The sequence below is a fragment of the Hevea brasiliensis genome, chromosome 1 (genome assembly GCF_030052815.1).
Source record: "Hevea brasiliensis isolate MT/VB/25A 57/8 chromosome 1, ASM3005281v1, whole genome shotgun sequence".
NCBI classification, from domain to species: domain Eukaryota; kingdom Viridiplantae; phylum Streptophyta; class Magnoliopsida; order Malpighiales; family Euphorbiaceae; genus Hevea; species Hevea brasiliensis.
Window position 1 is genome coordinate 1,550,379 of NC_079493.1, and position 26,248 is coordinate 1,576,626.

Consider the following 26,248-nt stretch of genomic DNA (forward strand, 5'->3'; position numbering starts at 1 on the left):
AGTAAATTAAATAATAAAATCCTTTATAATTTGATAATTTTTTTTTTCACTTGATTAAGATAGAGAAAAATGATAAAATAATTTATAAAACATTGTAAAATAATTATTGTGCTTAATAACACTAAAAATAAAATTGAAAAAAAAAAATTAACGTATTTTAATCTTTTTAAATTTTGGATAAAAAAAACTTTTGAAAAGAGGGAGAATATAATTTTACTTGATTTGGCAAGTGTGCCTACCAGGTTGGCAACGGTTTGATTTCAGATTAGAATTAGACTGGTGGTTCTTGTTCGTTTCTTGTTCGGGGGATAGAATCCAAAGGTCAATTTTTTTTTTTTTAAATTCTTTTTATTTTTTTCAAAGGGGAAACTCGGTTTTGATTTGAAATTAGACCACCCACAATTTGGGGCAAGTAGTCCAAACTATACAAAAATTTCTCGGTTTGGTTTGATTTTTTTCAAGTATCCTTCATTTAGTCACACATATATATTTTTTGATCAATTCGGCTTTCTTTAATTTTAAATAAAAAACTGCTATGAGAATGAATGCCAATATTGTTCCTCACTCTTAAGAACTTTCCATGCTATAATTTCCAAAGGCACAATCCATTTAACAGTCCAACCGAGACTGACTAAAAACTGAATGCCTGAGAACATTACAAGATCCTATAATAATAATAATAATAAAGAAAATGTTATAAACAAAAAATAATAGATCAAATAATTTTGAATTCCCCTATACTCTTATTAAAAATATAAATATGCACTGACAATCAAATACAAACTATTACAACTCATTCTACTTCATGTAAATATCTTACAATGCGGTCAGATTTCGTAGTACAGAAACCAATCCAGTAAAACTGGTAAAGATTAAAATAAAACAAGACAAAAATGAAGGGAGAAAAAAGAAAGAAAAAACCATCACCCCAATTTGATTAAGAAAAGAAAATGAACCTCACTAAGCACATTACAATTGTGCAAAAGAATCTCTCAAAATCCTGACCAACCCCTTCGCAATCCCACAAATTATGCCGACCACAATTTAGCTCACCCTTCATTCCGCCAGCCCTCGCAACATGAATTTACCGATTCACCTCTCGACTCGAGGGACAGATGGGTGGGCCAGCTGTATAAATCACGTTTACAAGTGTATATTGAACAAATCTTCACACATCAATAACCTCCATATCATTACAACAGACCAGCCAACATGGCTCCGGGATCTGTCAAAGCCATCGCAGGACTAGTTGGTTGCACTACCGGAGGTGCAGGCGGTGCTGTTGTAGGTCCACGTGGAGCTGTAGGAATGCTAACCAATTGTTCCTTGATGAACTCCTTCAGCCTGCAAGTTAAAAGGTCAGAAACATATAGCATGCTGTCAATTATGGGTTTAAAAGGACAGCCAGAATATCATAAATACATACTCAAAAGTTAGCGCAGGGTCCCCTGAGGCAACTGTCATTCTCAACTGTGTTCTATCAGCCGGATCAGTTTCAATTCTTATCTGAAATATGACATCAAAAAATGATGTCAAACAGAATCAGAAATTTAATTTCATTATAAGCACAAGAAGACTGCAGCTATGCTACACGCTTTGCCTGATAGCAGATGCATGCCACTAAACTTAAGCAACGGACCGATTAAGGGTTCTCCATCCTGAACCTCGGTAAACCAAAAACAAAAGACTGCAGCAACGAATAAGAAATAGCTAGATATTTTACATAGGATGATTCCCCCAGAGAATTGGTACTAAGCAAAGTTCACGTGCATTACTTCAAATCAAAAACTGAACAAAGTTTGTTCCAATCTAGAGAAAATGTACAAGTATCCAATTCCAGGTGCTACAATATGTAGGCCACTGAAAAATCCACCATTACTTCTACAACAATAATAGGACAGAACCAAATAATAAAAAACAACTCTCTTACCAAGCAAAGCATTGCCCTTGTGCTCTCTGAGTAGAAGGTTGCACTTGCAACCAGGTTATTAGGATTTGGATCCTACAGCAAAACATGAGACAGTGAACAACTATTGTGCAACTCCAGGAGGGCAAAAGTGAAAAAGAAAGACAGCTTACAAGCCCTGGACAAATCATCAACCGAAAACTGTTAAATAGATTTGCCATTTCCTCAAGAGGCAGTGGTCTTACACCTCTAACCTGCAAAAAAATAAAAAAATATGAGCAAATGCACATTAGTAATTATAAAGAATGACAGGAGAAACTTCTTGTGGACAGATCATACCATATGACCTGTAATTCACAATACCTAATGAGTTGACAATGCCAAAAATAGTTTAGATATCCTCTCCTACAATGATTGAGATGTAAAGGCAATACTGCTCTAGAGGCAGTCAACCTCAGCTAGCATCTCATTGTCTACAAATCAGACTTAATTTGACTACATAAAAAAATATCAATTGCAAGGACTTCAGTACATGTTTCTACCTACTGGACCAGGCCCAAAATAATAGGGTATTTATACACAATGTCAATGGGAAATTAGAACCACAGTGTGTGTACTAAAATAAGGTAAAAATGGAGATAACATCACTTTTCTATTTAACAAAAGTCTATATTGCCAAACACAAGGCATAATGTACGTACTACTTCTTGAAGCTTCAGAGGTGGCCCTGAAAGTGATCTCCACTGAGGAAAAAACTCTTCTGCAGACACTGGCATAGGCTGAAGAAATTTGTTCAGAACTGCTGGAAGGCGAAGCTTCACATTGACCTAAAAAAAGGCCAAAAATTTAAGACTTATAACCTCTGACTTTGTGAAGTTTAGGGATAAGGAACACAAAATAATCATCTAATAACTACCATGTTGGTACCAAACTTGTAGGAGAAGTCAAGAACAGCAACATCCCTACTTGGGTGAAGATTCAAGACTTCAAGTGGACATTGTACCTATATAGCCAAAGAGGAAATCATGAAAAGAACAATTAATAAATAAACACAGGAAAACAAGATTAAACAAAACATATATGTCAACAACTAATAATGAAATTGCAAGCCTTTACACCTGTGCCCGTGGAGGAATAATTTCAGGTACTAATGAAAGCTCCATTTTTAGATGGGCAGGAGGCAATATTAGAGCTTGAACAGAATCAAGAGGAGAAGTATTTTTGTTTCCAAGGAAAAGAACAAGGCGCCCATGTTGTGCCTGCCACTCTGCTTTGATACCAATCTGCAAAATATATGCAAAAAATAAGAAAAAATTGCAAGGCCAATAAAGTGCAGCAAAAGGAGGTGGCTTAAACATAAAGACAAGATGATTAATCATAAACAAACTTCAGTAACCTATAAGAGAACACGTGGAATAAAATTAAAATTCATACCTGAATGTATGGATCCTCATAGAGGACTCCACTATCTTTCAAGCATAAGGCATTAAATCTTTCATTGATATTTCCTATAGGCTGCAACCAAGGTAAACATTATCAGCTATCAGAAGCAAGAATTTATTTTTCTATGAAAGTAGTGTGGCATCTAAACAACAGAACAATTGAATTATGCTAATAACTTAGCTAAGGAGGATTGGAAAAGCATGATATAATCCTTTGAGTTTAAAATATGTGGGGAAGATTAATGAGAAATACATTTACATAATAGATCTTTAAAAGGAAATTATGTAAAGAAGATAGCGAAGAGAGTGCTTCCTTAAAATCGAGTATAATTTGGGGGAAAAAGGAAAAAAAAGAACTTCAAAAAAATTATTGAAATGTAAGGATGTTGGGAAAGGGGAGGAACTAGGCATGATCGTATACAGAAATCATTCATAGTAGGATCCCTCTTCTTTCTTCCAATTAAGGCAAATAAATTAATTGATCATCGACAATACAGCCCCTCAGCCCCAATCCCCAAAAACACACACACACACACACACACACACACACACAAACTCTCCACACTAAAAGATTATATTTGTTAACATCCGCATAAAAATCTTCCAATTTACACTCACACCTTCAATTATTGCATGTGCCCAAAAAATACCTGAACAGAATTTGTCTGTTCTCCAACTGGTACAATAGCTGCAACATCCACTGCACTTGGGGCACCTTCCACTTCAGTGACTGCACTATGCTCAGATTGAACAGCAGCTCCAGGAGGACCTTCAATAGCCAATGGTCCCAAAAGATCACCAAGAAGATCTGAGGGAGGTTGAGAATCTACTTTAGTCAAAGTCCCATTTGACTGGGTCAGTGCTTGGTCCACTGCAGTATGCTCCTGTCAAGAAAAAAAATATAGAAATGACCAAATATGACAAAACGTTCGAACTAAGAATTCTGAGGACAAATAAACAAGGTGATGAAAACTAACTTCACTGCCACTCATGCTGGGAACCTTGACAAGAGTAAGTGGGCCAACAGCTGGAACAATTGGTGATGGCCCATTAGCATAGCACTGGTCAGTCACAACCAAAGCATTTGAAGTTTGTTGCTGTGCCCGCAGCTTAATAGCACTTTGCTCTGCAGTATCAATTTCAGCATCTTCAGCTTTTTTAATCAATGCAGACTGTATTCAAAACGAAGAAAGCAGTGTTAGTGCCTACAGAGAGCAACTGATTTACAACTGCAGAGAAGTAAGTTTCTTCAGAACTAATGTTGTGAAGTCACCGAAGATACCTGACGCTCTGGGAATTTAGGCATTTCAGCCAATATGTCCATTAGAGCTGCACCTTTCCTACTTAATGCAAAATACTCTACTGCTCGTTGTTGTATTTCAGCATCAATGCAACTCTCATATCTATAAGAATACAAAACTGTGACAACCTTCACAAACAAACCAAGAAACAGCAGCTTGAAAGTAGAAGACAACAGAAGCAAAGTTTTCTCACTTGTTAAATATTGCCCAGATTTGGTTTTGCAATTCTGGATCAGGAGGTTGAGTATGCATCAAGATCTTAGCATATGTTGAAAGAAGAATTGGAATGGTAGATGTTCTGCAGGCACATTCATCACTCTAAGATACAGCAGCTAAATGAAGCAAGATATTATATTAACAAGGACAAGGGCAATCATTAGGCGTCTTACGATACAGTAGGAAGCTTCTCGTGTATTATGTTAAATATTTCCTTTGGACTAGACCCTGGCCGCCTAGCCAGAAGGTGGCTGAACTCTCCAAGGAGATAAGAACTGACCTGTTGCATGCATGTTTTAAAACAAGTTACTCATCTATATTCATAGCCTTCTCCCTGCAACCCCCACTCCTCCACCTTCTATTTCTTCTATTAATATAATTACATGCAAGCACTAGCAGTAAAAGTGTTTATGCTCAACTACACACCTTGACCATTGTCTCATGTATAGCAGGCTTGTCAAGATACTCTCTGGCTTTTGCTGCTGCATAAGGCTGATAACATTTTCTAAGACTCAGTTCAAAATACTCTAGATGAACATGTTTACAATATAAAGATTTTGATTACCTGTAGATCTTCATTGTTTGTAACAAACTGCACAACACGAAACCATATATCATCACTAACAAAATCTCCTGCCTTGTCAATCAACTGTAGGATCACATCCACGTACCTGAATTTAAGATAAATGCATCATATGCACCAGATACATATTGTGCAAGCAGTCATTCAAAGAAAATAATTGATTTTTTAAATTTTGTGAATGCAAGCTTATGCAGTTCAAGGTAATGCCAGGAATACCTAGACGAATTACTCAATTACTAAATTTTGTCACAACTAAAAACCTTTGAAATCTTGTTTCTGATAACTTTTCAAGCAGCCAAGCTAGTAGTGAGATGTCAGTCTATGGTCACAGAGTTATTTAGTTGTGATCATTTTGCTTTCATAAATTTTGTCGACAGCTTGTTCTTCTTCTTTTGGAGCTCCTTAAAGAATAGTCCTAGTGTACGGTGGTAACAGCCCTTTTTGCGTTTTTATTAATATACACTTCTATTTATTAATTAAGAAAAGGAATCTGGCAATGTTTCTCAAACAGCTTAAGAGAATTCATATTTTCATTAAGAAACTTAATATTGCTATTTACAACATTTTCTAATATCTAGCAATAGACAAATGTTCTTACCAAGACAAGTCGGGGGCAAACTTTTCTGCAAGAATAGCAGCTTTAAGAGATAATTCTTCTCGCATTGCAAAATCTGCTGTGCTTAGATACTGAAATAAGATCAAAATCAGTGACATGCTCATTTTATGCTTCAGAAAGCAAATTTCTCAGCAGTTTGAGATAAAATTCAAACACATCAATTCAAATCAAAATGTCAACTAAATTCAGGTAGAACAACTAATACACAGAATTTATTCACACCTGCAACAGTTCTTCCACTATGTCCTTTGCATTTGAAACATCACACATACCATAGAGTAAATCAAGAGCACGCCGACGAATACTGGACAGAAAATTTGAAGTCAGCATACATAAATTCTGAAAAAATATTTGACCTGAACACCAAAATGTAGTAGTTGGCACTTAGGGTCCATATTCAGTACTTATTATCATTGCAAAGATGTTGCATGTAATGTGCATATTCAGTTAGTATCTTCAAAAGAACTAGTACCACAAAGTTAATGAATACATCAGGACAATGTCAAAAAAATTAGCATTTCCAAATTCAACACTGCAACACAATCAAATTCAACCTGATATCAGGATCTTTCAGTGATGTGATGATCTGAGCCTGGTGTCTTTTAATAATATCTTGCACCTCTGCAACCATCAACATCCGAGTCATATTCTCCTGCAACAAAGCAATGTAACGCCCAATCATACAGCTGTAAAAAGGAAATCAGATCTACAAATGAGTTTAGATGTAGAAAATTCCACTTCAGCAAGCATGTTGATTTGCTTCCACAAGACAATGAAGAAATAAAAATAGGTTGCTTCCACAACTTACCAAGCCAAGATATCGGATATTTGGTTCACGCACAGAAATAAATTTTCCAAGAAGCGCAACACATTGAGACATCATCTCCTTTTCAGCATCAAGATGCATGACCTGCAATAGGAAAATTGAACACTTAGCCCCCAGAAAAGCTAAATAAGAGACAGCTTTATTTTCAATGGATTAAGCTTCTACTTGTTGAATGAAAGAGAGGGAAGAAATGAAATAAACATATTTTCCATCCATAATATAGCAGAGAGAACAAATTTAAGACAGGCAGAAGATATCACCTAAAATAAGAGCCAACAATGATTTGAAAAAGACTACCATTAACCAATTGCAAAAGGTGTCCATGCTCCTTTAAAAAAATAAAAATAAAAAATAAAAAAAATTCTTGCCTTGAAAAATGAGAGAGAGAAAAAGAGAGTAATATCCAGATACACATAAATATGTCAATAATATCCAAATATACATAAATATGTCAATGTTATTAATATCCAAATATACATAAATATGTCCATGTTATTGCTCAAAGATTAAGAATTACATTTTTATGTAGATATTTGCATCAAGAAAAAATCACGTTTCATTTCCCTGTAGAAGAAATTCCCCATTCATAATAAAAGGGAGAAAACCTATCAAGAAACTAAAGTATAAGTTTTTATACTGTTTCCGAAACTTATCACTAATCTCAGCAAGTTCAGCTGATATAATGCTGCTTTTATCAAAAGATATTTAAACAACAATATCAATAAAAATAACATACTATAATAAAATTATGGAGATTGTTCCACAAAGCATATCACATGCTAAAAAGCTTATTTGGAAATATACTTACAAGAGCAAGGGCTTCAAAGAGAACAGCATGTGCTGCATTGTTCTTATTTACATTTTTTACAACATCAGTTCCCATCAATATCCGCTGTAAGACCTGAAATTATGAACAAAAAAATTTCATAAGAAACAGAAATCCTAGGGAAATATCAAAATAAATTCATTGAGAAAAGATGAACCTCAAACAATGATCTTCTAGTATTAGGATCTTCAATAGTTGGGAAATACTGAAGAGCCCTCATTGTCTTAACCTGTGCATCCAAAAAACAGAGTTAACATAATCTTCTAAAGCATGAACTATGTGACAATGAATTGCCATTGAAAAGAGCTAGTAAAGTTGACTTTTTCTACCCAAAAGAAAAAGGAATAGAACTCAATTATATTTAATAAGCAACAAACATCTAATGAATCTTATTTTACCAAATATTATAAAAAATAAAAAAGAGATGAAAAAATACATACCTGAAGCCAAGGAGATGGGATTCCATAATAAGTGTATTCTTGTGGAATATCTTGATTCCTAGCAAGTCGTTCCAATACCCTGACACACTTTGGTAGACAACTCCAATACGCTTCATGGTTATTTGATACTAAAGCAACAAGAAGGCTCATAGAAGATGTCAAAACACCAAGATCACGTTCATCTAACAGTTGAGCCATCCGATCCGCCCTGAAACATTTGGCAAAAGAAACAGTACAAAATAGCTCAGGCGGAAAGGTAAATTTGGAAAACAGTCTACCATATACAGTTCAAGTATACCAGCCATCTATGTTGACAACATCAGGATTTTTTCTATACAAGCGCAGCAGACATAATGCAGCTTTTTTTCTAACAAGTGGTCTGTAGCTACTAGAAATCTGAAACCAAAACAGAGCAAAGGGCATTCAAATCGAGGATTTGTAATATAGGCCAGTTAAACTAAAAAATTTTTGTTCTTTCTTACGAGCAACTTTTGAACATCTGCTGCTAACGATTCAGCAAATTCTCTCCCACCAATATTCCCAACCTACAAACATTAAATCAAAACCTTAGCACATAAAGTAGGAATGTCAAAGTAACAGATCAAAGAAATAATGGCCAAAAAAAGAATTCCAGCTGTAGTCTTTGACACTTTTACAATGTGCTAGATAAAAAATAATATGACACATTCTATATGCATCCAATAAAACAATCATACAAATGTCCACACAATTTCCAATTAAGAGGAAAAGAATTGAACATGTAAGGAAAAATAACATTCTAAGAACTAAAATAAAAAGCAATAGCACATGATGTAACAATGTTTCTTTTGTAACAATTAGTAGCATTTTAACTAGCAACAACAAAAAGATATCACAGTCAAAATGAATCAATAAGGTCAAATTCCTTCCTTATCTGCAAGGCATTTAAACCCATTTCAGTTGCATTCACTACTCAGTTGAGCTTAACATTTCTCTAACCCTTTATTGGGCATATTTCATTCAAAAAAAAAATTTTAAAAGCGACAAGGAAATCTTATAAAAAAAAAATTAGCCACATTAAACTGCTTTTAATTATTGAAGAGAAACTATAGAATATGGCCAAGTTCATGCAGGAGAATAGGACACAGCACTCCGTGTGAAAAACTGTCAAAATTTTCATGATTCTCCCTTGCACCACAAATACAAAATTTTAAGCCAGCACCCAGCAGAGGTTTTTCATCTCCTTCAATGGCTCTCCAACTCACTCTCATCAAAGTAATCAAAGAGTATTAAAAGGAACTAATACGATCAATATGAGAATCTATCTTTTCTATACATGAAAAACATACCATTTCAAGCTTACAATCCATACCCAACAGAATTTGCCAACACCCAGTACATCCCATAATGCAAGTTCCCAAAACTTTCTAGTCCAATTACCGATGCATCAATTATACAGCAGTTAGGAATAAAAAGCATCTATTGATCAAAACAACTCTCCCACCAATCATTATGGAACATGGATATTGTCTACATTCAAGATTCACTCACAAGTCACCTCCCAAGCCAAAAATGAAAAAGCAGCTACCCTAGAACATGCAGCTATCTTCCCAATGGCCTTCTAAGCAGCTATGTAGCACGGAAACAGAAACACCGACATAGGGAAACACGGAAACAGACACGGGAAAATGACATTTTCAAAAATAGAGGAAACGGAAATGGAAACGCAGGGAAAATACGTAAATATGAAAAATATAAGGGTATATTTATAAATATAATACATATATATATATATATATATATATATATATATACAACCACAAATTATAAAAAATATTACAATTAGAACTCAAATTTGAAATTTAATAGTTCTGAAGGTGACTCTAATACCATTAAACTTAAATTTATTGGTCAAATTTTTAGATAAATTACTTTAATAGTCACTAAAATAATTATTAAATTCCATTGTTATTAAACAAGATCAATTTATTACAAACAATTTATTAAATTTTAATTTTATTTTAATTAAATCTAATTGAATTAATTTCAGAGGATTTATTACAAACACATTTCTGAGGATTTAACCCAAAATCGTTCAGAGTGGAAAAAACGAATCCATATAGCCGACCCCAACTTTTTGGGATAAAGGCTTAGTTGAGTTGAGTTGAATTAATTTCAATTATCTATTAAAAATTTTAATACATTTTTTTATTATTTTATTAAACTAATTAGGGTTAATAGGATTAACATATAGTGATATTCTCCTATGCGGTTATGTTTTCACTAGTTGAGAGAGGATAAAATATTAGGTTTAATGTTAAGTATTAACTTTCAAAAAGGATATAAAATAACCCATTGTAATTTCTATTTACACTGTGTCGAAAAAGAAAATCTATTTACAGAGCTGTGCAATCCCACCTAGTTCCTATCCTCTACTATCACCTTCCTTACCTCACTCCCTCCATCTGATCATCTCTCTCAACAGAATATGAGGAGTACCGCGAACAAACATTTGCCATGAACAAACATTTGTCTGCAGAACCCTTCAATTTTCGCTCTTTTATTTCTCTCCTTATTGCTTCACCACACTCTCTTCATCTCTAGAAGCTCAACATCTCTTCTTATCGACAGCATGCATCACTCTTGATTGTGGCTTGACCAGCTAGAGAAGTGCAGGAGATGGTCGAATCTGGATTGTAGATGCCAATTTGAAATTCTTGCTTCTAGATCCAACAAACGCATCAAAAATCTCTTCACCTCTTAGATCTCCTATGAATGTCGATCTTGTAGCCGACCAGGCAAGTCTTCTCCCTCTTCTTCTTCTCCGTCTCATTTTTTTTTTTTTTTTAAGAAACCTAGGAAACACGTTTCCACTTTTCAGAATTTCCAGACACAGCCTCGAAACGTGTCTTTGCCGTGTCTTGCCAACTTCAAATATTGCCGTTTCCATGCTTCACTGCTAAGCAGAACTGGTTCTACTATGATCCTTGAGCTTGCATCAAACATACCTACTTAATCCTCTCCATCTAGCCTAATTCTTCAACTTTTTATATGATAGACCAAAGGATTTGGGAAAAAAATATGTTAGTTTCAAGTTTCAAGTTTCAACATTACATAGTCTGAATGGAAAGCACATCCTAACACACTATCCTAAAGAAGAATGCATATGAGTTAGCAAGAGCAATAAAGACAACTTTGGAATTGGAAGGGCTTTTTTGGGAAGTTGTGCTGCACTCAGAGATCTCTCAATGGAGGATTTATTAGTGACTATAACACATTAATTGCAAAATAAGTTCGATAAATTGCCACTACGCAAGACACTGGTATGGATGAAGGAAAATGTCATTGTTCAAGGGGAAAATAGAACAACAGAAATTTGGCCTACGACATTAAAGTCCCCATTCACTCTCATGCATGTCTAAGGACAACAACATAGAGAATGATGTCCGACATTACAAAAATCCTTTTCACAAACACCTTGATCAAGAACAAAAAGTATCTTATTTGCTGTAGGAAAGAGAAGAGAAAAAGAGAAGAGGGGGGGTGGTTGTTGACAGCTAAAATCAGAACTATTATCCAGCAAGATCTCATGTGTTTTGAAAAATAAAAACTAAACATATACAAACGATAAAATAATCTTCTTGTTGCATACCATAGTCAATGCCAGGCACTGAAAAGTTTCATTCCGACCGATAATATCATTGCGTACAGTATTTATTGCTAATCTCAGAAAATCGTGGTTCTCATTAAGCAAACATGATGTCACTATGTACCCAACCTGCACACACAGCAAGATATAAGTAAATTAAGTAGTAGAGTCAACTTAATTTGGAATACATTAGTGCAATTAAGCATTAACCATTTAAAGCAAGAGAAATTTAACTCTTGACAATCACATAACATTTATTATAAATACAATGGTCTGACATTTAGTCTTCAAAGATCCATGAGGCATCCATCACACCTTAGGACAAATCTTAGTTGGCATCGAATATTCCACTTCTTACTATCTACCACAATGTTCTCTATGAATTAACACAAAAAAATTGTGGATTAAAGCAAATTAAATGGATTATAGAAACAAGGCTATAACAATTGTTTGCGACAATCAAACTCAATAAAGCCAATATCCAACCAGTTACAAGAGTACAAATCATTAAAGATCATCTAACATAAAGAGGAACTTACCTGCTTTTCTGGGTATTTTGGTGCAGATATTAACGAAACAGCTTCCATGTGACCAAAATCCACATCATAACCCAGCATATAAATATAAAGCATTTTCCAAACATATTTCTTCTTCTCATAAGGAGTCAAACCCTGTTTAAGAAAACAAAACCTCTCCATAAATAACTGCTCTCCCAAGTTTCAAATTAATGAGATGTGCAGATATTTACATAAAGAGAGAGAGATGGAGAGATGCAATAAAGAATATCATGTCTAAATTTGAATCTTTAAGCTACTATGGGAGACTAAAGGGACGTAATAGCAAACAATAGAGAAACTAAAGATGATATCCACTAATATTCACACAAATTAATCTGCATTCCTAGTTATAGAGGCAACTAATGCAAAATTGAGAAAAGATAGCTTATGTACCATCAATAATAATCAGTCTACATGGTTTAATAGAAGAGCCAAAGAGGATATGACAAAAAGATAGACCTAACTAAAAACCAGAAGTGCAAAAGTAATCATCTAAGGAGAGAAGAAACCCCAAAACATAATAAGGGGAAGAAAAGAAAAGAACAATTTATTCACAATCATTTGGTTATAGATACTATTAATAAAAGGGGTAATGTTCCCCTTATAAAGTCTTAGGCACTATTCCCACCTTGAGCTAGCTTTTGGAAGTGAATTAGGCTTAGTCCATTTTCTTAAAATGGTATCAGATCATCCCCAACTAATGTTGGACCTTTCATAAGTATTTCACACTCCAAGTGTTCAGTCCTAGGTATGAAGGAGGCAAGTTAATATCCCACATTGGTTTGGGATAGGGATAATGTGCCCTTTATAAAATCTTGGGCACTCTTCCCTCATGAGTTAGCTTTTGGGAGTGTTAGGCCTAACCCATTTTCTTAAGAGATACAAATGTATGGTAATCTTCCCATTTTACATACACGTTAGCTTTTAAACCTAACTTTTATCAATCTGAATAGAAATTAATCAGAGAAAGTACATAAAAGGTACACAAAGGGTCCATCTTATTGTAGATTTTGGGAGAAAGTGATAGCTAAGTAAAGAAGTTCACTCAAAAAGTTAAATCAATGATATAAAGGCTGCCTAGCAGTCAAAATGTGGAATGATTTAAGGCATATCTTTTGACCGAGCTAAAGTTCACCCAGTAGCCTGCAAGGACATTTGCAGGGCAAAACTGCCATGGTTTGTTTATTCATACAATATGACATAATCTTTTTATGTGATACATTTTTTGATGAACAATACACCATATATAAGATATGACAATATGACATTTTTTTTTAATTTTGTACCTTTTTTTAATGAATAATACAACTTTTAACAAAATAAAAACCCAAATGAAGGCATCAAATAGAAAAGGAAAAAAGAATATAACTAATTCCTTAAATCTAGTAAATCCATAAAGTTAAAAAAAGACCTGGAAAAATTAAGTTCCATGCTTGATAAAATCAGAAGAACAAACATTCTCAAAGAGGAAAGTTGTACAAAACTCTCCTACTTCAACCACTAGACTTGCGACAAAAGAATTAAAGGTATGCAGTCACAAAAGTAAGCATGGAGTTAACGTTACTTATGAGCACACATGAACACTCAGTTACAAAGCAGCATGAGCAAGATTAAAGCTTAGTTAAAAGTCTTCGCAATCTGTCTAAATCATGCCTACCTCATTTTCACTCAATTCCTTAATGATATCCAATACCTTATCCCATCAAATGCTGAATTCTTTAGTTTGTATCAAGTGCCTTCTAAATTAAAATTTTTCTCTACTAATAACAAATCAAACATTTTTATTCCATCCTTTACATACCTTAGTTCCCTCCCTACAATTATTTCAAAATTTATGAAAAAAAAAATCCAACAACATACAAGAATAAGAAGAGATGAGTTGAAAGAATGAATCTAATAAATTCATCACCCAGCCTAGTCTGAAATTCAAAATGAGCAAGAAGAACTTCCACATCAACAGCTTTTCCTCTCTTTGTAATTTGATAATTCATTTTTAAGAACAAATGAGCAAGGAGAGATTCTAAATCAGTAAATCTACAGCTTCTCCTTTCTTTGTAATTTGATAATTTATTTTTAAGAAATGCGTCTTTCAGGGACCAGCTAGCAAACTTTATAATGATAGCATCACACACAAACACACAAACAAAAAAAAGCCAAGCAAATACTAAGAAAAAACATCAGGAAAGGATGGACTAAGGGCCAAGGCACAAGAAGTCTTAGACTGCAAGAAACAAAATTCAATCAAAGTCCGGAAGCCACACAAATTCTCCTACAACTCTGAATTTCTCAGCCAAATCTTAAAGCTCTGATAAATATCGTCACTCAGAACTCAAAAGGGTAGAAGGGCATCACAACCTGAAACATCCTCATATGTCTAAGGAGGGTTATCACATATGACATAACCATCATTGGGATTTTAATAAAACACAAGCATAAGCTCTGCTTATGTGGTCCTAAAAATAAACAAAATCTGCTAAAATGGTGAGAAAACTAAGCCCCTTGTAAACCTTCCATGCTGTATACAAGACCTACAAATGAAATGCCTGTCACTTGAATGTAATTTTTAGTCTCAGTTCTAAACCTCAAAATAACTTCAATCTGATACATGTGCCACAATTGATTAGTGTTTGGCAAGATGTACAAGAGACAGTAAGATGGGAGGTCAGATGACCACTAAGTAGAGTAGGGATATGAGGTCAGAAATCCGACTGAATAAAGTAGGGATAGCAACTCAGCTTGTTACCAACTGAATAAAATAGGGAATGCAGATCAGTGCAGCAGATCAAGAATACACGTGTGATCAAGGAAGATAATAATCACTGTAACTACAGGGATCTATCAGTAATTAATTTAATTCTTATCAATCCCAAGATTATAGGAATAGGTTAAGCCACTACCGAATCTCTTGTAATTTCAAATTATATTCTTCTAGCGTGTACATTTAAAACTACAATTTTAATGAGAAGCTGTGGAAAATTTTCAGATCATAATTCGTTCCTCTTGTAAAGGTTGTTAGCTCTGTCATTGAGCTTGCAACGTTAGAGCTCTCTCATAGAGCTCACAGTCAGGTACCATAGGTCAGGGAAAGAAGAAGTCCAAGTCCCCTTTTGTTTACGACCGTCCTTCCACGCTCTCTGTTTCCAGTGACCTTAACACTATCCCCCAACAGCCCATTCTCCATAACGAGTCCATTTCAAAGTTATAGGAAACTGGGCAGAACTCAAACACTAAATACTCATGCTTACTTTGTAATCTAGGCTAAGGAAAATTAATATATAAAAAACAAAATAAAATAAACACACAAAAAAAAAATCTGCCATAAAAGAAAAATTGAAATATTATAAGTTTCAAGGTTAACATATATTACATTCAATAGAACAAGTTTAGCTCTCAGCAGGCTACATTAAAGGCACAATTCGAACACAAAAAAGAAAAGGACCTCAAGTTTCTTATTTGCATGAGCTTAGTTGAGTGAGAAAAATTTCGCTTCACTGACAAATCATTCGAAATTAAAAAAAAAAAAAAAAATCTTCAATGATCCAAAACAAAATAATTAGCAATGAATCCACTTTCACCGTGCTCCAGATAAAAATCATGAGAAAAGATTGGTATATTTGTGAAAACCAAGTTGAAAGGAAAATGAAAAACATATAGAGAAAGAAAATAAAAAACCCTAACCTTTTCATTTTTGAAGCGAGTGCGGATGTTGCCGAGCTCCTTATCAACGCGAAGCCTCTCCTGCTCTTTATTTGGGCAATTGCGAACGTCGCTGATAAACACAGAGAGACCTCTCATGCTTGAAAGAGCCATTTTCTCTCAGATCCAGCAAGAGAGGCACGCCTACCTTCTCTTCCAGCTCCGAATTACCAAATCCTTTCACTTTCCGCAACCAGAAACACAGCGATAAGATAATGAGATCGAAGAGGAAGATACAGAGAGATCTTCGATGGAGATCTGAGTATGAGTTGAAGCAGAATCGATAAAGAGGGAGTGCAGTGATCTAGAGAGAGATAAATGCGTAATTTTTTAGAGAGAGAAAGTGGTGGACTGAGAGGAAATTCGGAAAAGCCGTCCAGCGAGCGCAGGAGATGAATTTTACTTTACTATTTCGCCCTCCATTTTTATTCATTTTTCGCTTTCGTTTGGAAATAATTTAATTTAAATTTTTAATTAAATTTTGTAAGTTGATGTTTGGTTATCTGAAATAAGACCCGTTAAGCAACATCAGATTATGAGATTAATTCATGAAAAATTAATTCTAAATTTTGAATGTTAAAAGCATTGTGACTAAAATTAATAAAATAATATTATTATTTTTAAATTTAATAATTATTTATTAAAAATATAAATTAAATTGTTATAAATTACATCATTAGAGAATATGTGTACCTGAAAATATACTTGTATTCATAATTTTCTGTGAACATTCAATAATGGAAGCGAAATGGTAAGTTCAACTCCCAATATCTGAATTCTTTCTATGTTAAATGGAGTTATCAGAATATATATATATATATAGGACTGAGAGTTGGGCCTCTTCCTTATTGGGCTTATGGATAGCCTGACCCATTACAGGCTTACTCAATCACATTACCAAATCCATTTAAATATTGTCAATTACTAAATTTATTATTTGATATCATTATTTAATCCGTCAATGAGCCTAATAATTGATTAATGCTAATCCACATCTAGATATAAATAAATAATCCAATAATCTCCCACTTGGATAGCAGTAATTAATTTATTAAACTGAAAGTATTGATTAATAAAATACAAAATAATATCCAATAACAAGTAAGCAATTTAACCTATAAAATATAGTTAATGTAATGGCAAACAAAATAATATTGTATCCGATAGGAAAAACAATATTATATATATGTGCAACAAAATCTCAAAAAAAAAAATAAAAACTAAATTTAAATGGAATATGTAACAAGATATGTCCAAAAAACAATGGTCTAAGCATTCCGTACAAATACTAACCCAAATGTAACATAAAACAGACTCCCACAAAACCAAAGCATCATCAAAAGTTTTCACTACACTCATATGCACAACATGCTTCTGAAAAACACTAATGGGCAAAGCTTTGGTTAACAGATCCACAATCAATTCGATCCGTAGTAATATGTTCAATCCGAGTATGTGATTCACGAATCTTCTCTCGAACAAATAGGAATTTGATATCAAAATGTTTAGTTCGACTAAAATTCCTGTAATTTTGAGAGAAGCAAACAATAGGAGCATTGTCGCAATAAATGGTCAAGGACCTTGAGATGCTCTCAACAACAAGCATACCATAAATTAATTTCTTTAACCAAATAGCTTGACAAGTGGCCTCATAACAAGCAACGTACTCTGCTTCCATAGTGGAGGTAGTGGTAAGTGTCTGTTGGCACTTTTCCATGAAACAGCTCCTCCAGACATCATGAAGATGCAACCAACAGTGGATTTTCTATCATCTACACAGCTTGCAAAGTCAAAATCAGAGTACCTAATGACTTCTAGATTGCCAGATGTTTTTTAAGTCAACATATGATTCTTAGTAGCCTGCAAATATCTCATAACTTTCTTTGCAGCTTTCCAGTGACTCCATCCAGGATTACTCAAGTATCTACCATGCTATATCAAGACGAATACATACTTGAGCATACATTAAGCTCCCAACTGCAGAACTATATGGAATCTTTTCCATTTCAGTCCTTTCCTTGTCATCCTAAAGACACTGAGCTTTAGAGAGTTTCTCACCTGAAAGAACAAGTGCAATAGAAGATGAGCAAGCGTGCATATTAAATCTTTTAAGAACTCGATCAATATAAGTTCCTTGAGACAAACTCAATATGCATCGAGACTTTTCACAGTGAATCTGAATACCCAGAACATATGTGGCCTCACCAAGATCTTTCATATCAAAGTGACTAGAAAGCATGCATTTTGTCTCGTTTAAGAGATTGATGCTATTACTAGCAAGAAGAATGTTATCAACATACAACACTAGAATAGTGAAATGGCTCCCACTCACCTTCTGAAAGATGTATTGATCTGAAGCATTCTCCTCAAAACCAAGAGAAGTCAAAACTTGATCAAACTTCAGATACCATTGTCTAGAAGTCTGTTTCAACCCGTAAATGGATCTTTTCAACTTGCACACTAAGTGTTCTTTACCAGCTTCTATGAAACCATTACGTTGAACCATATACACATCTTCATACAAGTCTCCATTTAAGAAAGTTGTTTTTACACTCATTTGGTAGAGTTCTAAGTCATAATGAGCAACTAAAGCCATAACCACACGAAAGGCATCTTTAGTGGACACTGGGGAAAAAGTTTTTGTGTAATCTATACCTTTCCTTTGATTATAACCTTTTGCTACTAGTCTGGCCTTATAGCTTTCTATTTCACCTTTGACTCCACGTTTGGTCTTAAAGACCCATTTACAACCCACAGCTTTACAATCATCTTGTAATTCAATAAGATCTGAGACTTGATTGTGATACATAGAAGATAATTCATCATGCATGGCTCTTATCCATTCTGAAGAATTAGAATCACATATAGCCTCCTGATAAGAAATAAGATCAGAAATATCAGCACTATCAAACTTGTGTTCCTGTAAATAGACCATATAATCATTTGATATTGCAGGTCTATGAATCCTTTGCGATCTCCTCAAAGGTACAACTTCATCAATTGTATCAGGCCCCTCAGCATCTACAACCAGTGGTTCTAAATTGACATCAATAGGATTATGAACTTCATCATTGCCCTCAGGAGGATTAAAATCTACTGAGGAAGGCAGCAAAGGCACAAGAAAGACAACAATCTCATCTATAAGATTGACAACACGAGGTATTTGACTCCTACTATCCATCTCATCCTCAAAATAAACAACACAATCTGATTCAATCACTCTAGTAGAATGAGTTGGACAGTAAAATCTACTACTCTAAAATTTGTACAATAGCCAATAAGGAAACCACTAACAGATTTAGCATCTAGCCTTCTGATCTAAGGGTTATATGGCCTCGCCTCTGCCCTACAATCCCATACATGCAAATGTTTCAAACTAGGCTTCTTACCAAACATTAACTCATAGGGAGTCTTAGGCATTTATTTACTAGGAACTTGATTAAGAATGTACACAGCAGTTTTCAAAAGCATCACCCCATAAAAATTCTAGTAAAGAAGAATGACTAAGAATACATCTCACCATGTCCATCAAAGTATGATTTCGCCTCTCTGTAACCCCATTTTGTTGTGGAGTCCCAGGCATGGTGTACTGTGCCTCAATCCCACATTCTTGTAAATACAAAGCAAAAGACCAGGATTCCTACTAGTCTCAGTATACCTGCCATAATACTCACCACCCCTATCTGACCTTACAAATTTAATCTTCTTCCCAGTTTTCAGTTCAATTGCAACCTTAAATGCTTTAAAGGCAACCAAGGAATTAGACTTCTCATAAAGAAGATCAATCCAATCATATCTAGAATAGTCATCAATAAAAGTGATATAGTATTTAAAACCTCCCATAGCAACAGAAGAAATGGGTCCACAGATATCTGTATGAATCAAATTCAACACACCTTCACTCTTCTTTGCCCCTTTGTTTCTAGCTCTAGCAGGAAATTTTTCCTTAATGCATTCAACACATGTATTAAAATAAGAGAAATCCAAACCATACAAGACACCTTGTTTAACCATCCTTTCTAATCTTTCCCTAGAAATGTGACCCAATCGTCTATGCCATAATATTGAAGAGTTCTCATTAACTCTTTGACATTTGTGCCCAATAACAACATTGATAGGAAGATCAACCAATTGAAAAGGAACATAATTTAAATCCAACATGAATAAACCACTGCATAAAATAGCGGAACCAACAATATCAGATTTAAAATAAATAATAATTTTTTTCATTGTCCTGCAGAAACACATAACCACACTTATCTAAAATGGAACTGAAAATTAAATTTCTCCTTGAAGAAGGAACATAAATAGTATCATTTAATTCCAACACATGTCCAGAAGATAAATTCAAAGAAACAGTCCCTATGAGTTCTACTACTGCAACTCCATTTACTCTTAAAACAGATTTCTCATAGATTCCTCTTCTTAGTGCATAATGGCTATTAACTGATCAACTGTCCACTCCCCTTGTTAGGAGTTGTAAGAAGTCTTGAGAATTTTGAATTGGGGTGGAAGAGATTCAAGAATGCGCCAAACCATAAAACTTTCTCCCATATCAACATCAAAAGACTTGAGCTTGTTGAAATAACTTATAAGTATCATGATGTGTTCCCGCACACCACTGACACCATCAAATTGGGTGTGCTCCAAAAAAGAAAGATAATGACTCTTTTGAGCCTTGTCAAACTTTTTAAACTTTTCAGCAATAGTCTGCAGAAATTCTTTAGCAGTCTCCTTATCAGAAATACCCTGTCTTATGGACTTATCTATAGTATATTTTATCACCATTAAGCAAAACCTATTAAAATTTTACCATTTCTTATGATAAGTCTTTTCAGCAGCAGTGGATTCATTAGTAAGTTCAGTAGGTGCATCAACCCTTAAGGCTAAGTCCAGTTGGGCTATTGCTAGGTACATGCTTATAGACTGTTTCCAATCACCAAAATTAGAGCCATTAAGAGTTTTCACGGCAGATAATTGCATAGAAACGGTAGCTGAAATAAAATAATAGAGAAAAGATGAATTATATATATAACATAATAATAAAACTAAAGTTTCTTTTTAGATCCAGCTAAGAAAGCAATTATGAATAAAACTGTTATTTATTATAATCCCGCCTAAGGGTTCCAAATTACAATAAAATCAATAAAACTCATTGAACTCATTAAATATATATATATATATATATATATATATATATATATATATATATATATATATATATATAAACCAATATCTTTAACACTTTTATACCGATAGGATATTAAAAAATATTAAAGACAATTAACAAATAACATTACAACTAATAATAACTTATTATATAAATAGTATTATACCGATGGATATATCCACTATTAATATAATTCAAATAACTCTTGAAATTCATATAATAAAATTTTAAACAAATTAACAAAATAATTTTATGATTAGTCCTACGATAGGTGAGCTCATAATCATAAAAGTGTTTACCATAATCAGAATTTTCATGGACACTATATTATGGGCATAGTAATAATATTACTACTCATGAATAAGTTCTCAATATACCTGAATATAATTAGTTCAAAAAAATCAACAACTATTAATAAACACATAATATTACCATAATTAATAAACACATAACCAAACAGAATTATAAATATTTTATGTTCTTAGCTTTTGTTAAATTAATTACATGTGACAGTATGCAGGTTTCATATGGGCTACGAAATTCAATCATATTCAATCATAATCACTATATGAGTATATTATGTATTATTTCGAAAGCCAACATAAAGTCATATGGATTTTGAAATTTAATAATATACATATATATATACACACACACGTTTTATATAAAACTGTTAATCAAACCATGAAATCGATTTTAATATCTATTTATTAAGACTAATATTCAAATATACAATAACAAAATTAACAAAAAAAAATGTAATCCCTAACCTAGCTCTGATATCAATTGTTAAAAATATAAATTAAATCGTTATAGATTGTATGGTTATAAAATATGTGTACCTGGAAATACGCTTGTATCTATAATTTTCTGTGAACAATAAAAAACAAAAGCGAAATGGTAGGTTCACAACTCCCAATATCTACAGTATTAAAATTATATCTGAATTATTTCTGATGTTAAATGGGGTTATCAGAATATATATATATATCACTGAGAGTTGGTGCCTCTTCTTTATTGGGCTTATGGATAGCCTGACCCATTACAGGCTTGCCTAATCACATAACCCAATCCATTTAAATATTATCAATTACTAAACTTATTATTTGATATCATTATTTAATCTGTCAGTAAGCCTAACAATTGATTAATGTTAATCCACATCTAGATGCAAATAAATAATTCAATATTTTTTTTATAGTTTAAATTATTGTATAAACAGTTAATCACTAATAAGTAACCATATTAATCAATATTAGCTGTCCATTGTTTTGCTAGCTGGTAATTGTTAGATGTTAACTGTTAGTAGTTAGTTATTTATTTAATGATTTAAAGTAAAAATATTTGATAAAAATAATTATTAGATTAACTATTAAATGTATAAATAGATCATAGTCAAATGCTTTATCAATATCTAAAATTATGAGAGATAAATTTTCATAAATCACTCATTCAATCTCTCCAAATACATTATGTTACTGAACAATATAAATAATAAAAGTAGTCATAGCCAAAATACTAAATATTATTTTAAAAACTAGTGCTGAATAAGAAGTTAATAGCTAATAAAATAGATGACAGTTACTAAAAATTTAAATTAGCTAATAATTATTAAAACAGTTAATATTATTAATGCCTAAGTTTAAAATATATGCTAAAAATCAATATAAAGTATAAATTGATAATTAAATTTAGTGTGTCTATAAAATTTTTATATTTTATATCATAATTTGTATAAGTCGATATTTATTTTTTTAGATTAAATAAAATATATTATATTAATGTGAAAATAATGTTATTTAAAAATATATAAATATAATATTTTTCATTATTAACGTAATAAAAATATATTAAATTATTAGTAATGAATTGAATTGTTTAATTTTAATAACAATGAAAATATATAATATTATTATTAATTAAAAATAAAATTTATTATATTATTCTTTAAAAATAGTATATCTTTAAATTTTATAAAGAGTAATTTTTTTTATTAATCTGATATATTTTTTATAAAATAAATTTTCTCATAAATGAATATAAATGGTTATCGTTTTATATAAATTTATTATATAAGATAAATATATTTTATAAAAATTAAAATTTTAAGATAACATCATTTTCTATTAATATAATAAATCTTAAAAATACATATTATTTTTTAAAAGACAGATTCAATAATTTTAATATTTTTAATCATTTTTACTTGTAATTAAATTTTCGATATAATTATAAATTGTAATCTATTTTTGAAATTCTACTTCTGTATAAAAATATAGTTAAGAGATAATTCATGCATAAAAATTTAGATATTTAATTAAAATTTAAAAATAATTTGATTGAAAATTAATGTTAATAAAATATGAAAAATTAAAATATTAGTTATAATTGTATTCAATATATAATTATAATGAAATAAAATATTAAAAAGTTTAAGAAATATTAAATAAAAAAATTTATAAAAAAACTAGTAATTAAACAAATATTAATTAAATATATTTAAATAAATAAAATTTGAGAATGACAACTAATAAATTTTGAAAAAATAATGAAAATATTTTGTGAGAAAAGAGTAATTGATATGTATAAAATATCTCATATTACATACTATATATAAACAAACAAATAAAAACTATTTAAATAAAAATTTATTTTATAATTAAATATTATTTAATTAAAAAAATAACAAATGCATTTAAATTCAAATTTTATAACAGTAAAATATTTTTTATTTATTTGGCCATTTCAATTTAATAGTCATAAGTTGACCATAATAATAATAATAATAATAATAATAATAATTAATACTGAGAAAGTGAAATGAAATAAATATTAAATTATTAACATAAAAAATGACACATACTAATTATAAATAAATCAAATCTCCATATTTTATTTTTATAACTTTTTACGTATATTACACTTTTTGTCTTTCAATTTTTTTAACAAAGATTTCATAATCAAAATAATAGAAAATTAAATAATATAATAAAAATATTTATTAAAATATGAAATAATTTAAAGTTGATTAAATTGTATAATAATTGATTATAAAATTATAAATTAATGATTATATACAGCCATTATTATTATTATTATTATTATTATTATTATTATTATTATTATTATTATTATTATTGTTGTTATTGTTATTGTTGTCGATTTTATCATATTTTAAATTATTTTTTATTTTAAATTATTATTATTTTTAATAAAGAAAATGACAGTAGATAATATTTTTACATAATTAAATATAAAAAAAAAGTTAATATAAATCATTTTTAAATATCACGTTTAATTACAAAATATTTTAATTTTTAAAAATTAAATTTTAAAAAATAATAATTTAAATTATAAATATTAAAGTAATATTATAAATAATAATGATAATTAAAAATTAAAAAAATAATAATAATTAGTATAAAAAATATTACCATGTGATATTCTCTTAAAAGTATCTTTCTCTTTTTTTATATATATAGATTTTAATTTTACTTTAATTTGTTGTAAATTTTATTTTAATTTTAGAAAAAAAAAAATTGGTTTACTCCCTAAAATTTGGCCACGAGCCTATTTGAAATCAAAATTGGATAAAAACTAACAAAATTAGATTGAAATGATTTAATAGTTATATAAATCAAAATCGATTTGAAATTGCTTAGGGTTTAATCATCGCCAAATTGAACTATTTAATTATAATTCAAACCCCAAATGTGGGAAAACGTTAACGGATCCGGATACCCGCAAAACTACAAACCCAAAGCCTAAAGGCATGTTTGGCAATGAAATACTTCCAATTTATATGGCACTGAATTTAAATTTAAAAAAAAATTAAATATTATTAAAATTGAAATTAAATTTTAATTTTTCAAATTTTTATAATATGATGCCAAATAGAATTTTTCTATTAAACTTTTTTAAAAATATTTTAATACATTAATATAATTATTATAATGTACATTAATGTTTACAAAATTCTATAATCCTAATTTATTTTTTTTTTAAATTTGAAAACGATGAAGTAAAAAGTTTTATTAGCAATATTTTTTATATCTCATTTTAAAAAATTAAATAAATGAATTAATCCTAAAAATGAAATATACATATATAAATAAAAAATTAAAATAGGAGAAAGAACAAAAGAAGGAAAGAAAAGAAGACAAAAATATTTGGCAGCTGTCAATTTTGTTTGTTATGGAAATTTAAATAAATTGAATAAAGTAATAAGTAATCATAGAAAATATTTTTAATGTTCTGAAAAAAAATGTTTTTTAATGTATATAAAAAAAGAATTAAATGAACATTTTAATTAATTATATTATAAATTAATTAAAATTTTATTATTATAATAAATAAAAATTTATTTAAATTATATAAAAGAAATTTTTTAATTAAAAATTAATTTAATAATAATAATAATAATTTATTTTATTTAAAATATAATTTAAAAATAAAAATTATAAATTATTTGTGTAGTCTTGGAATAAATTGGAAGGAATGGCTACTTGAGGCGGAGACCAGAGGAGTGGGAAGAACTTGGCCGCTGCGCGATAAGAACGGAAATAGGAAAGGACGAAAAATAATTGAAATCGTCGCCTGAGAGATTCGAACTCTCGCGGGGAAACCCCATGTACTTAGCAGGCACACGCCTTAACCACTCGGCCAAAGCGACTTGGTTGCCTGGTGGATCCAGAAAAGTTTAGAAATATTATACTATCTCTGTTAATCCAATTCTCCTTCTGACCCACAAGAATGGTTTCCTTCAGTTTCTTTAAATGATCTAGAGCCCAGCTTGAGAGCTAAAAACGCACTTTTAAAAAGCACAACCATTTTAGATATTGTTAAAAAAATAAATTAAAAAAATTATTTTATTATTTTGATATTTTCATGCCTAAAACATGTCACATTTATTTTTTAAATTAATTTTTAACTTTGTCTAATACATTTAAGATTTTTTTTTTTCATCAGCAGCTCAACAAAACCGTAGTCTAAAAATTTTATAATCCTAAGGTTTTGCTTAAGTTCAGGCTCTGTATATTTC

General features: G+C 31.2%; 1 protein-coding gene and 1 non-coding gene across 2 annotated transcripts; both read right to left on the reverse strand.

Moving 5' to 3' along the window:
* Nucleotides 1-720: 720 nt before the first annotated feature.
* On the reverse strand, nt 721-16,464 carry LOC110645786 (AP-2 complex subunit alpha-1). The gene is made up of 27 exons (XM_021799029.2): nt 16,020-16,464; nt 12,324-12,455; nt 11,788-11,913; nt 8,639-8,701; nt 8,455-8,552; nt 8,157-8,364; nt 7,874-7,945; nt 7,699-7,791; nt 6,873-6,974; nt 6,619-6,716; nt 6,287-6,368; nt 6,047-6,135; nt 5,431-5,536; nt 5,292-5,357; nt 5,039-5,145; nt 4,843-4,947; nt 4,631-4,751; nt 4,326-4,520; nt 3,999-4,232; nt 3,341-3,421; nt 3,025-3,189; nt 2,823-2,909; nt 2,608-2,733; nt 2,080-2,160; nt 1,931-2,002; nt 1,427-1,506; nt 721-1,344 (listed from the first exon to the last, which is right to left on the reverse strand). The coding sequence occupies exons 1-27, from the start codon at nt 16,149-16,151 to the stop codon at nt 1,194-1,196; spliced, it is 3,072 nt and encodes a 1,023-aa protein (XP_021654721.2). The 5' UTR covers nt 16,152-16,464; the 3' UTR covers nt 721-1,193.
* Nucleotides 16,465-25,797: 9,333 nt separating this feature from the next.
* Nucleotides 25,798-25,879, reverse strand: TRNAS-GCU (transfer RNA serine (anticodon GCU)). The gene has a single exon. It is a non-coding gene; the product is annotated as a tRNA-Ser (tRNA).
* Between the last annotated feature and the right edge of the window lie 369 nt (nt 25,880-26,248).

Excerpts from the sequence above, each read along its gene's own strand:
- LOC110645786 (XM_021799029.2), bottom strand. The coding sequence starts at position 16,151 with ATGGCTCTTTCAAGCATGAGAGGTCTCTCTGTGTTTATCAGCGACGTT. Across the intron at positions 7,946-8,156 it reads TCCCATCTCCTTGGCTTCAG|GTTAAGACAATGAGGGCTCT; the intron begins GTATGTATTTTT and ends TTGGATGCACAG. Across the intron at positions 3,190-3,340 it reads ATGAGGATCCATACATTCAG|ATTGGTATCAAAGCAGAGTG; the intron begins GTATGAATTTTA and ends TATATTTTGCAG.